The sequence below is a fragment of the Orbicella franksi genome, unplaced genomic scaffold, assembly GCF_964199315.1.
Source record: "Orbicella franksi unplaced genomic scaffold, jaOrbFran1.1 SCAFFOLD_769, whole genome shotgun sequence".
Taxonomy (NCBI): Eukaryota; Metazoa; Cnidaria; class Anthozoa; order Scleractinia; family Merulinidae; genus Orbicella; species Orbicella franksi.
Window position 1 is genome coordinate 1 of NW_027670969.1, and position 13,000 is coordinate 13,000.

General features: G+C 39.3%; 2 protein-coding genes across 2 annotated transcripts; one reads left to right on the plus strand and one right to left on the minus strand.

Moving 5' to 3' along the window:
- Positions 1-1,708: 1,708 nt before the first annotated feature.
- On the minus strand, positions 1,709-9,124 carry LOC145476510 (E3 ubiquitin-protein ligase TRIM45-like). Its single transcript, XM_081455391.1, has one exon. The coding sequence runs from the start codon at positions 7,857-7,859 to the stop codon at positions 5,613-5,615; it is 2,247 nt and encodes a 748-aa protein (XP_081311517.1). The 5' UTR covers positions 7,860-9,124; the 3' UTR covers positions 1,709-5,612.
- A 19-nt stretch (positions 9,125-9,143) lies between these two features.
- Positions 9,144-12,888, plus strand: LOC145476511 (uncharacterized). Its single transcript, XM_081455392.1, has one exon. The coding sequence runs from the start codon at positions 10,113-10,115 to the stop codon at positions 11,112-11,114; it is 1,002 nt and encodes a 333-aa protein (XP_081311518.1). The 5' UTR covers positions 9,144-10,112; the 3' UTR covers positions 11,115-12,888.
- Positions 12,889-13,000: the final 112 nt, after the last annotated feature.

Sequence of the window (13,000 nt, forward strand, 5' to 3'; positions counted from 1 at the left end):
AACATGTCGATCAAAGTCGATCATCGAAAACGTAGTCGATAAGTCGATAAGTCGATAGTACTCGATATTTGTCGATAATTGTCAATCGACAAGTTTAATTTGCTGATAAAAGTCGATACTCACAAGATTTTCAACTGATTATCGATTTTATCGACAAAAATGCAGACACATTTTTCAATCGGCCACGAAATTATGGAAGTGTAAACAACTCTAAAATAAATCCGTATGGCAATAAAGGTGAATAAAAAACTAAAAATCAAAATCGATCAAAGTCAATCAAAGTCGATTATCACAAGAAATCGTGAGATCGATTTTTATTGACATCTGATATTTGTCGATTGATTAGTATCGAATTCGATCGACAACAATCGATTTTTATCGACTGTCGAAATTATCGACATGCTACGTCCTGCATCAAGCTATGTACTAAGACCTGCTAAATAAGCTACAGTTCAGTGGCATACCTATGATATTTGAAAACTGATATGTGTTGGAAGCTTTTCATTTTCACGTTTCAAAACAATTTCACTCAAAATGACTCCCTCCTTCATAGATGCTGATGTCAGACAATTAAGCTTGTTTTGACATCATCAGCTTTTGCAAGCTTTCAGTGTATCCTGACACTTAATTCAGTCAGTGGAAAACAAAAACTGTGGACTGCAGACCGGAGGTAAAATGCAGACTGAGGGTAAAATTAACTGCAGACTGCAGACTGTAGTCTTTTTAACCGAATCGCGCCATCATTTTCTTCATTCAATCAATCCTTCAAAATTCCTGATAGTAAAAATTTGGAAGAAAACAATAATTGAGAGCTAACCGTAAACAGGCTAACTGGAGCATTATTTTTGCTAACCTGAATGATCATCAGGCTAACCTGAGTGATATTCAGGCTAAACTAGAGTGTTAAATTGCACTGTGATTAGCCTAAAAATAACCCTGTCTATGGTTAGTGCTTGATAATGGAAATAACACGATGAATACTTAAAAAGTCTTTAGTCTGCAGTCTGCATTTTTACTCCTGTCTCTGCAGTCTTCATTTAACGCTCTGCATTTTACCCCCGGTCTGCAGTCTGCAGTCTGCATTTTACACTGACCGCACTTAACTACAGGATGCATATGATTTCTGTCACATCTTTTCTCATATGCGATCAGCAGTAATTGAATATGAATAGAATAGGACCAACTACATGTACTTTACAGTACTTTGCTATTTATCAATATCATGTCAAGTAAATTGATCACCATGGTAATTTTGTAAAGCTGATGTTTTGAGTGAGGCCTCGATCAAGTCTTTGTTCTGACAAAGCTGCTAAGGACTAAGTCATCTTCACAAAATGGCTATGACAGTCAATTCACCTTCATCACCTTCAAGTTAAAGATTGCAGCCCTACATTTTGCGTATAGTTTCTCTGGATTTAATGGCTTTGTCAATTCCAAGCCCACTCATGTCCCCCTCCTGCCCCTGCCCCCCTCCCCCCCCTTGGGCATGTGACGGGCATTCAACATGCCCCACCCATGGGATAGTGTCAAAATTATATTGTATAGCAATACTGCCATGTCCTCGTGAGTGCAGTTGAACCCCTATTAAGTGGCCACCTATTAAGCGGCCATCTCCTATTTAGCAGCCAGTTCTCAAAGTTCTGAAGTTATTGTCAGTAAATCACTGTACATAAATAAAACCCTTTTTGACCGGCCACTTCTATTAAGCAGCCACGGCCACTAATGTTTACTATGATTGTTTGATGTGATTCTTAGTTCACAAAGCAATTAACCCAATGGTAAAAAATTATAACTTCAGTGTAGAGGGCAAGATTTCTAAAGGATTCAGTTTGTTTGTGACAAGTGAATCAGGAAAACAGTGATATATAGTCTTAAAATGCATCAGAAGTCACAAGCATGTTTGTTATGGAATAAAATTTCAACTAAGTTTTGTGATAATTCCTGATGAACCTCTATTAACCCATTGACTCTTGGACCTTTTTTGCCAAAACCACATTTTTTGGACATTTTGGAGATTTTCAGGCTGGATATGGGCCAAATTAACTCCAATCTACTCAAAAAGGCATTATTTTGCGACATGACAGCATGCCTTTCTTTCCACTAGCATGGTGTTTTACTACATTTTTGCTCGGGCATGCGCAGAAATCAAAATTTTGAGATTTGAGTTTTTGGTCAAGAAAGTGACCTACATCTTTAGGCTTTTCGATTTTGTTATTTTTTTTTCGCCTTTCCTTTTTCTCCTTTTCTTTTCTTTTTGCTGCAGTGATTGACCTTCTACTGGGCTTGCTTCCAGTTCAAAAAATTCTGAGAAAGCATCATCGAGACACTCAATTTTTACCATGGAGTAGCCATGCGTAGTCGCAGGAAATTTTGCTCTGGGTTTTTCACTCGACTTTTTCAGCATTTTTGTGCATATTTTAGGTTCCATTGAGCTGATCACTCTGATCTTGGGTATCACTGGAAAGATCTTTTCCTCCTGCAGAAGTTGAGCATAGCTGATGCCAATTTTGGTCAAAGCTGATGACGTCAGAAGTGGAAGAAAGGCCAAGGCTCGCTCATGGCCGGTTACGGCCGGCATGGGAGTCAATGGGTTAAGCAGCCAACCCCTATTAAGTAGCCACCTCCCATTTCCTTGAGAGTGGCCGCTTAATAGGGGTTTGACTTTATAATGTGAAAAAGCATCTTCTATTTGGTAAATACTGTAGCTTGTTAAAATTTGATTTTGCCTGTTTTTCATTCACTCATGTTTTTTTGTGTAAATGGTATTGAAACTGACTCAAATACGGTCAAAAGTATTAGTAATACACACTGGTCTGACGGCAAAGACAAAGACAAACTTGCAAAGATGATGTTTGCAGAGAAAACTCATTGAGAGAATGCTTATCTCTTCAAACGAAAATATGATCCATGTTTATTATAAATATGTCAATAACTTACTTTTGAAGGTTTCTATAAAACCTTCTAGGCCCTTTTTTCATAACCAACGACCCACACCACACTCCCTTCTCTCCTTGATTCTCTCGCATGAGATGTGGAAGACCAACAAGAATTTTTGGGGGTCGTTATGGGGCATGAGCTAGTTTCAAATGGGTTAAATGTCAGAAAAAGAATTAATATGTAGAACATTCTTTTGGTGTTTGATATTTTGTGGGCTTCTGTTTTTAAAAAGTACTAATTTAGATATAATTCTTTGTAGTTGAGTAAATTGTCAAATGCCCCCACCCATGGGCGGCCGTTTGGGAGCAAATGCCCCATGGTGGGCAGCTACAACATTTCAAATGTCTGTCAAATGCCTGGAAGGGGATGAGCGGGCTTGATAAAGTTATTATGAATGAATCATGATAGCTTTACCATAAAACACTTTTTTTTGTTTCTTTATTTATTAAGAACAAGTAGATTCCATGTTACTGTGCATGTGTTTATTAATAGATCACATGCAGATGAAGTTAAAATGTGGTAAGAACATCAGTAACAGTGACAATTGCCAAATGGCTTGTGTGCCACTTTTTTTGTTCTTACCACATTTTGACTTAATCTATGATCTATTACTGAACAGATGTACAGCAACATGGAATCTATTTGTTAAATGGAATCCCCGCTTTGCAGATCTTGGCGCTCTTCACCAGGGGAATTGTTTCCCACCAGTGAGATGAAGGGAATACTGCAAGTCAATCTCTGGGTTATGTTTTTGCTGAAATGCGAATAAGTGTAGATCCCTTTTATCATTATAGTAGTCTGTATCAGACTAATAATTTGTCGTAAATTCTATTGGTCATGTGCAGATCAAACCACTGGAAGAATTATGCATGTCTGTGGTCTGTTCATCTTTTATTTAATTACTTTTCTTTCTTGACCGATCAACATGTCACAAATAATAACTCTTACTAATGTTAACTTCTTTAACATAGATACTGTATATCTACACTGTATATTTTAGATAACTTTATGTCTGTTTCTTATAAGAAAAATTAATTTTAAGTATTTATTGACTTCATTCTCTGCTGATCCTGCTGTATCTTAAGTTTTTGTTAAATCTTCTCATTGCAGTATTATTTTGGTGACCAGAATCTTCATACGAACAAATTTCTAAGCCAAGAACCAGATGAAGATAAAAGGAATGTCTGTAAAGTGTTGCATGATCAAGCTCTCTCTACAAGAATACTGTAGCCATGGTTTTTATCTTGTATTTTAGGGCCTATGAGTATGTACATGTACCGTGTTACTGTAATGGTTTGATTAAGCGCAGTCTTTCAAACAAGTGCCCCCTTTCTGAATTTACGAAACAGATAATCATATTCTTATTACTATCAGGACAGAAGTCTTGAAAAATGTAGAACAGCATGCAAAATAGTATCTACGCAAAAGTTATATACACAAAGCATTAAGCAACTTCAATTGAAACTCAAACTCTCTTTATTAAAAATTTCACACCAAGATTATACAAGTATTTCAATCAGCTAGAAACTACATGTATTTATTTGTTTCAATAAGGAGGTTAAACTTTTTCCTCACGTTTTATTTTTAGTAAAACAATAGGCAAAATTATTATGTAAGCAAGACGAACTGTAAATAGCATTACCTCTGATCACTTATCAGGTAAACATGCAATGTGATTGGCTATACACAGGGACTGTCAAAAGATCGACAGATGACACTGGGAGCTGGTCAATCTTAGAAAATGGCTTCAACTTCGTGTTTTCGTGGAGTTTTTGTAATAAAGATCATTTTTTGTCTGACAGATTGGTCAGTGGGTTCTGCTAAAACAGTTAGACAACTCACTTTTGGTTTCTATTGACCTCGATATTGAGTTGGCTTAGAGCTTCGTCTCTCGCTGACTATCAGCCAATAGAAACCTCAAGCTCAAAATATAGGAAAACAAATTTTATGCAAATTAAATTATTCACACCAGGCTATTTTATTTCTTATACAAAATAAAATATTTTTTCATGCCCTAAAGGAAATCTTCAAGAGCATCATTGCAGTATATTCCTATGTTTTTAATTTACAATTTTTAGCTGAGACTTCAATGGTATATTCAGAGGTCTTGTACACCTCTATACAAACATACTACTAAAATTGATTAAACAATATCACCATGGATATATCAGCTTATTAATTAAGCTGAGAAATTTGGTAATTTAATCAACTGACTAATTAAGTACAATCCTTATAGCAGACTGCTTGTCAAATCACCTAGTGAAAAATATAGCAAAATAAAACATCAAATGTCGTGATGTCTTATATCTTTGAAAGGCAAAATATTGTTCAAGCGTTTTAAAGGTGGAATATTGAAAATTGTATACTAGCTCAAAATCATAACTTGGAATATTGAACATTTTAGATAATGGATACTTGTCAAAAATTTATCTTGAGCTCGTGAATATTTTCATCCATCTGTACTGCTTACAAAAAGAGTGCAAATTTCATTGATTTTTTTCCTCCTAAGTTTCAATGTAAAATTGACAAACTAATCACCTTTTTCTACATTGGATTCACGGACATAGTAATATTTTGTCCTTTTGTGGTTGAATTTCTTTTCTTCATCATCAGCTAAACCTAATGCTCTAGGAACAAAATAATGGCACTTATCATAAGTTGGAGAAGACATCGTTTCACTCAAATATCTGCATACGATGGTTACTTTGGTCAGACACAACAATTCGGCCATTACTTTGAAATGCCACAGAAAATGGATATTTGAACTCTCCTAAATTACTTCCTTCTGTTCCAAACTTACCAACAAACTTTCCATTTAGTTGAAATACTTGTATTCTATGATTATCTGTGTCACAGACCATCAGGTGTCCTGACTTGTTCAATGACAAACAAAAGGGACAGTTAAAGTCCCCGTCCCCTCCACCCTGCTTTCCAAACTTGTACCGAAAGTTGCCATTCCTGTCGTAAACTTTCAGACAATGTTCTTTGTAGTCTGACACTATAAGATATCTATCACACTGAACACAGTGGATAGGAGAACTAAAAGAGCCCTGCTCACCTATCTTCATTAGAAACTTGCCATCAGGAGAAAAGATCTTAATCAGTTTGTTACCTGTATCAGCAACGATGATATTACCATCACTGTCTACAGATAAACCACAAGGATTAGAGAGCTGACTATCAAGGTTTCCCTTCTCACCAAACGAACTTACGTACTCACCCTCCCCACTGAAAATCTGGATCCTAGCATTGCCGCTGTCAACCACGAAAATATTTCCATTTTTATGAAATGCTATTCCCCTCGGACAATTAAATTCTCCGTTTTTGTTACCTTCTCGACCAAAGGATCTTAAGCAATTTCCATCACAGCTGAAGATTTGAACTCTGTGGTTCAAATGATCAGTTACAGCTATCTCGTCCCTGGCATTCACCGCCACCCCCCAGGGATTCTGAAACATCCCAGCAGTGGAACCTTCCTTTCTAAAAGATAAAACAGGTCTGACCTGAAATGGTTGTCCTTTAACAGTGAAAGGACTGCCGAGAACATGTCCTCCGTTTACTTTTACTGTCACTTTGTATCTGCCTTGTTCTTTTGGAGAATAGCTAACCTTGTAGCTTCCATCCTTATTGTCATTTATTCGTACTTCCGTCGCGCATTCTAGTTCTTGTTCATCCTTGATTTCTACCGTTACACGGTCATGTTTGTTGTAACACTGTCTTCCTTGAGCGTTTCTTGTCGTCAGAACAAATTGTGCTTCACCTCCAACGGTTCCTTCCTCGAGTCCTTTGCCTTCAGCAATGCACTGACTTGCTTTTGTTTGGTGCAGAATTTCCAAAGAACCAATTTCTTTGGAGTTTACAATGTTTACCAGCTTTTGATTTTCCGCGAAAGTTAAACGTACTAGAAGACCTTCAGAGTCACCATCAACTGGCTCGGTTTGATCAGCTCCTTTGAAGATCCTCTCCAATAACTTCTTGAGTTGTACAACTTCAGCGTTTATATCTCGCGTTAAAAGTTTCTCAGCCTTTTCTAGCGATGATTCTATGACCGGGATTTGTTCCTCGATCTTGGTCTTACGCTTTGTTAGACTTTCAAGCGATTTTCTTGTTTGATTATCCACGGCTGAGAAAATATTTTGTTTCTTCACTTCAATGACAGCAATCAAATTGTGGACAATTTTTTGAACATCTTTCTTCACGTCTTCGCCTTGTTTTATGAGCTTAGCGTAGTCTTCATCAAGTTGACGAATGATGTTCTTCTTTGCTTTTAAATTGTTCCTCTGTGTTTCAACCATTGATTTCATCTGAATCTTTTGTGTTTCTGCTTCTTCTTGGATTAAGTTCATTGTATGGCTTTTGTGGCCTAATGTGACACAAGTTTGGCAAACTGCCGTTTCACAGTTCTTGCAAAAGAATTTCAGTTCTTCTTCCGTATGTCCCTGTTTAGGACAAAACACAGGCCGCTTTAACACATCTTCATAGTCCTTGTCTTGAAAGTCTTTGAGCGCCAGAACATGGTGATCTTTATTGCTTCGCATGATGTTGTGTCCAGTTACGCACCCTTGACAATAAAATATGCAACAGTGGAAACAGTAAGAAGTTTCGAAGCTTTTTTTGTCACAATTTCCACATTTTACTGGGCTGCTTTTGCACTCTTTGATTGCCAGCACATCAATCAAGCCATTGAGATAAAAACTGGTTGGAAGATCTTTGAGATCGCCACTTTCAGGCACTCTGCTAACGGCTTGACATTTTGGGCATCTGATGGTGTCGCAGCCATGGCTCGTCCTATGCCATTGTTTCAAGCAGTGTAGACAGAAACTGTGTAAGCATGGCAGATGTTTTGGATCGGTAAATATGTCGGAACACACCGAGCAAGACACTTCTTCGCGGAGATTATGAAGCAACGTTTTGATATCCATGTCGTGTTCAGAAACAAGCGAGGAAAGCAAGGGTTTCGTGGAACTCAACTCGAAACAATGAAGTCTTGTGACTTTCTTATTTTAGCTCTTCTTGGAATCGGTTGTTTGTGAATAATCTTTTCCGTTGTGCGAACCAATCATAGTGGAACATTGTTGGATACTGAATCTCAGGAATGTGACCTGAAGAACCCATTTTAACTCTCGCTGATAAATGTCACTCAAACACGGATCAGAACAAAGGATTACTGACTTTAAAAGCCTCTTTTAAATAAATAAACCATCCGTTGTTGATTTCATGCACGAAAAATTGTATCGTGTATCGTACTTTAGACTGTAGTCGTTAACTAGCAACAGACTGCAAGAAAGCCCTCCCCGCCCGCAGGGGGGCGTCTCTTATATGAGCTATATAGCTTTGTACGACCCCAAAGGGTATGGTTTTTCAGCCGTTTTGGTCATAAATAGGGTATCAATTTTAGCTGATTTTGGCCATTTTGGTCATAAATAGGGTATGGTTTTTACACTCTAGCCTTGATGTGGATATGTTTTTAAGAAGAAGCCACTTTTTCGTCATCATCGAAAAGAAAAACAACAAAAGCCCTTCACAAATTATGTTTACGATAATTTAACATTGGTCTGAACTAAGGAACTAATTATAACGCAGGTCTGAAACACGGTTTTGATTTAAGGGTCAGGTCATCAATAGGGTAAGGGTATTGGGAAGCGGGCTGCACACCCCCACCCAATTTTTCTGGGAATACCCCCCCGGGGAAAGCCCACATTATTTTGTAGAGTTGATAGATTTACGGTGGATAAGAGAACGGATATCTTACTATCTTTTGTCTTGTTTTGTGCCTTCAGTTAGAAAATATTCTGTAGGAAAGATCGAAAGCGATCGATCGCTTTGAAACTCCATACTTCGAGCTGTTGATATGAAGATGACACGAGCAAAGAGAATTTACGTTTTGATAATCAAAATAAGCGAGTGATTTTGTCCCTTTATTGCGCAGGGCATTGCGCAGTGTTTTTAGAAAGTGTTTTCAACCGTTTTTTTAAGAAAAACTTGTAAAAGTTTTGGCCGGAGAACTCGAAAACGCTTTGGAACCACTCGCTTTCGGTTCGTGTTCCCTCAGCATCTCTCGTTCTCCCAAACTTCCCGTTATGTTTCTATTTTTAGTTGAAGTATTATAGCAAGTTGTGTTTGTTTCTGTCTGGATGGCTTTACATTTGATTCAAAATTCATGTTCTTACCGTAAAATATCGTCATTCCCGGCATATTTCGTTGAGACTTCTGTATTTTTTGGATTCGCCTCTAAGTTCTCTACACAGACACTTCGGAAACAGAAAAAAGCGGCGGACATTCTGTTAACAACCGCACACTCCTAGGCTATTCACTATCTACTTAACAATTACATAATGAGCTCGAAATGTCTATGAGATGGTAGTTACCCCCGCGGAAATTTGATGTACTTAAAATTAATATTTGCCCGAGAGGCGAAGCTATGCTAGTTTTAAGAACAACAAATTTCTAAGGGGCGACCATCTGACCGATAGTTCCGAGACATAAACACTTTATTGTCTTTATTTTTCACCATTAAATTTTCTTCCGCTGGCCAGTTCAAAGATCATATTGAATTATTTTCACGGAAGAGTACTATCCACCAGGGTATTTTCCTCGGACGTGCACTATGGGCTGCATTATAGGAGGGTTTCAATGGGGTAGTGGTTTTTACGGCTAACGGTTAAATTTCAAGTATTTATACGCCTAACAGTTAAAGAAGATCTGACACGTTCACTTTTGTTCGTGAAATTAACGGCTTGTCCATGGAGGGGAAGTTTATGGTTTCGTTTGATGTGGAAAGTTTGTTTACCAACATTCCTTTGAGTGAATGTATAGACCTGGCGGTCGACTACATTACCAAAGACAACCCTGGCATCAAACTAAGCACTTCTGACCTGAAAAGACTTTTCCTATTTGCCACCGCTGAAACCCATTTCATTTTCAAGGGCACATATTACGATCAGGTTGATGGTGTAGCCATGGGTTCCCCCTAGCCCCCGTTCTTGCTAATCTTTTCATTGGTCACCACGAGAAGATCTTGGTGGAACAGTACAGGGATTCCCAGGTTCCACCTTGTCACCCACAGAGGGATCACATGAGATAGCATTGCGCCTGCGTGAACTCAGTGCGTTGTTGCCTTCGTTGTGAACGGTTGTCTTTTCTGTCCTGCGAAAACTTGGTTTTTGCCACACACAATGCCGCCTGATTCGCCTACTAAAACATCGAAAGAAATTTATGTAGAGATACACCCGGTACCAGGAGAGAGACCTTCCAAGTCTTCGAGACGCGGCAATGATAAAGACGGGAAAAAGGTCATAATTGACTCCCGTCAACACGATGAAGACATGGCAAGCGCTCAGATCAGTGCTTTGCAAAAATCTATGGAACAAGGCTTTTCCCTGATGGCCGAGTCGTTGACCACGGCCCTAACACAAACCCTTGAGAGGTATGTGTGTGAGGAGGTCACCGAGGGTGACTTAAACGACAATAACTTGTCAAACCCCTCACAAGACAAACCCAGCCAGAAGGCGGGAAAATCGTCTTCACCGAGCGAGCAGATGGATGTTGATGCCTCGGTCAATGACCTTTTGTCTGATGCCAAAGAACATGGCAATGGAAAGCAACATGAAGTCGACGAATCAGTGGGAGACTTCCTCAAAACTGTTCAAAATGACCTGAAGTCGGAGGAGACGGGACCTCCCATCCATGAAGAGCTCGCTAAAATTGTGACGCGTCTCGTGCGAGACGGCATGTTAGAAGAACGGCTGCAGGAGAAGATAGACAAATATCCGCAGCCGGAAAACTGTGAAGGTTTGACGAAAGTTCGAGTTAACCAACTGATTTGGGATAACCTCAGCTCCACCATCAGGTCGCAAGACTTGAAATTCCACACCCAACCTTGGTATCCAAAGCTGATGAGTCTTTTGGTCGACAAGCCCAGACTGTTACCAGTGACAAGAGGGACATTGTATCTTCCAAGCAAGCCCAGTCAACCACATCCCATGGAGGGCAAACTGAAACTAATTGCATGCAAGTTATCGGGGAATCCCTTACGGAGCAAGGCATTTCTGCAGAAGCTACCAAGATTATCCTCAAGTCGTGGAGGAAAGGCACATCTAAACAGTACCAATCCTACTACAAAAAATGGCTTGACTTCTGTCATAGAGAACAGATTAGTACAGTTCGTCCCTCTTTAGCCCAAGTCATAGAGTTTCTACTGACTTTATTTAACAGTGGTCTTAGTTATAGTAGCCTTAATACTGCTCGTTCAGCACTTTCTTCAATACTCCCTTCAATAGATGGTATCCCAGTTGGGCAACATCCTTTAGTTATTAGGTTTCTAAAGGGAGTATTTGAATCTCGCCCAGCGATGCCTCGTTATACAGCAGTTTGGGATGTAAACCAAGTTCTTGATTACTTAAAGACTTTGTCCCCTGTTAATGAGATTTCTCTCAAGAGTTTAACTCTGAAGCTCACAATGTTATTAGCTCTAGTCACTGCTCAAAGGGGGCAATCCCTTCTTTTTCTCAATGTGGACAGCATGATAGATTCTGGCTCCTCTATAGTGTTCAGACTTCAAGAGCATGTTAAATAGTCCAAACCAGGGTCCAAGGGTATTGTGATTGAACTTAAATCATTCACAGATCCAAGACTTTGTGTTGTGACCACTCTTAAGGAGTATTTGACAAGAACAAAGTTTGCAAGGGAGACTCGTTCATGTAGTCCACTGTTGCTAAGTTATGTTAAACCGTACGGTCCAGTGTCTAGAGACACGATTAGTCGTTGGGTTAAGTTTGTATTACAAAGTTCAGGCATTGATGTTAACATTTTCAAGCCTCATAGCACAAGGTCAGCTTCAACTTCTAAGGCAAAGCTGAGTGATGTTCTATTAGCAGATATTCTTGACAAGGCTGGATGGAAGTCAGAATCCACCTTTGCTAAATTCTATGACAAAAAGATTGTGGAAGACATGTTTGCCAATAAAGTTTTGCAGTAATATGTTCACTTGTGTGAAATTATTTACTACTAGCCTGTGCATCTGTCTTTGAAGTCTCGTGTGATCCCTCTGTGGGTGACAAGGTGGAATACAGAAGTTGAACGAGACTTACCGGAAGTTGAAGTTCGACTGGGATTCCACCTTTGTCACCATACACAGAGGGATTACATGCCCTCCCTTGGACCCACCCTGTTACTTACTTCCTACGATGCACATGGCTAGTGCTTTAAAGACTGAGTTCACGCAGGCGCAATGCTATCTCACGTAATCCCTCTGTGTATGGTGACAAAAGTGGAATCCCAGTCGAACTTCAACTTCCGGTAAGTCTCGTTCAACTTCTGTATTTTATTTTACCGTCGTTATGTGGACGACACTTTTTGCCTTTTCAACTCGGAACGGGATGCTGACCTTTTCTTTAATTTCATTAACAATCAACATCCTAATCTTCATTTCACTATGGAGAGGGAGAGTAACCAGATTTTTCCTTTTCTTGATGTGCTATTAAACAATAAATCCCCACAATTCCCTGTCACCACCGTATACCGCAAAAAGACCTTCACGGGCTTGCTTACCAATTTTAAGCTTTACACCCCTTTGCTACAAAATGGGGCTGGTTAAAACGCTCATTGACAGGACCTTTAAGATCAACAACACGTGATTGGGTTTTCACAATGATATTCAGAATTTGTTTACTATTTTGCGTAAAAATCTCTATCCCGATCATGTACTAGACGTGTTACTCCACCGTTATGTCACGAGAGCAGTAGTAGGGAACGACACACGACCTTCAACAGGTGTCGAGAAACAGGAGTTGCCCAAGCGCTATTTCAAGATCCCCTACATCGGGCATTTTTCGGGTGTTGCACAACAAAGGGTGCGCAAGCTAATCAATCGATTCTGCAAACCCATCGACATCAAATTTGTTTATTCTACCTTTAAAATTAAGAACTTGTTCAACGTGAAAGATCCTCTCCCTGACAGGCTCCGTACGCGCATCGTGTACAAATTTTCTTGTCCAGCTGTAATGCTTGTTACGTTGGCGAAACAAGCCGACATTTCTCCACGCGCGTGCACGAGCACTTGTCA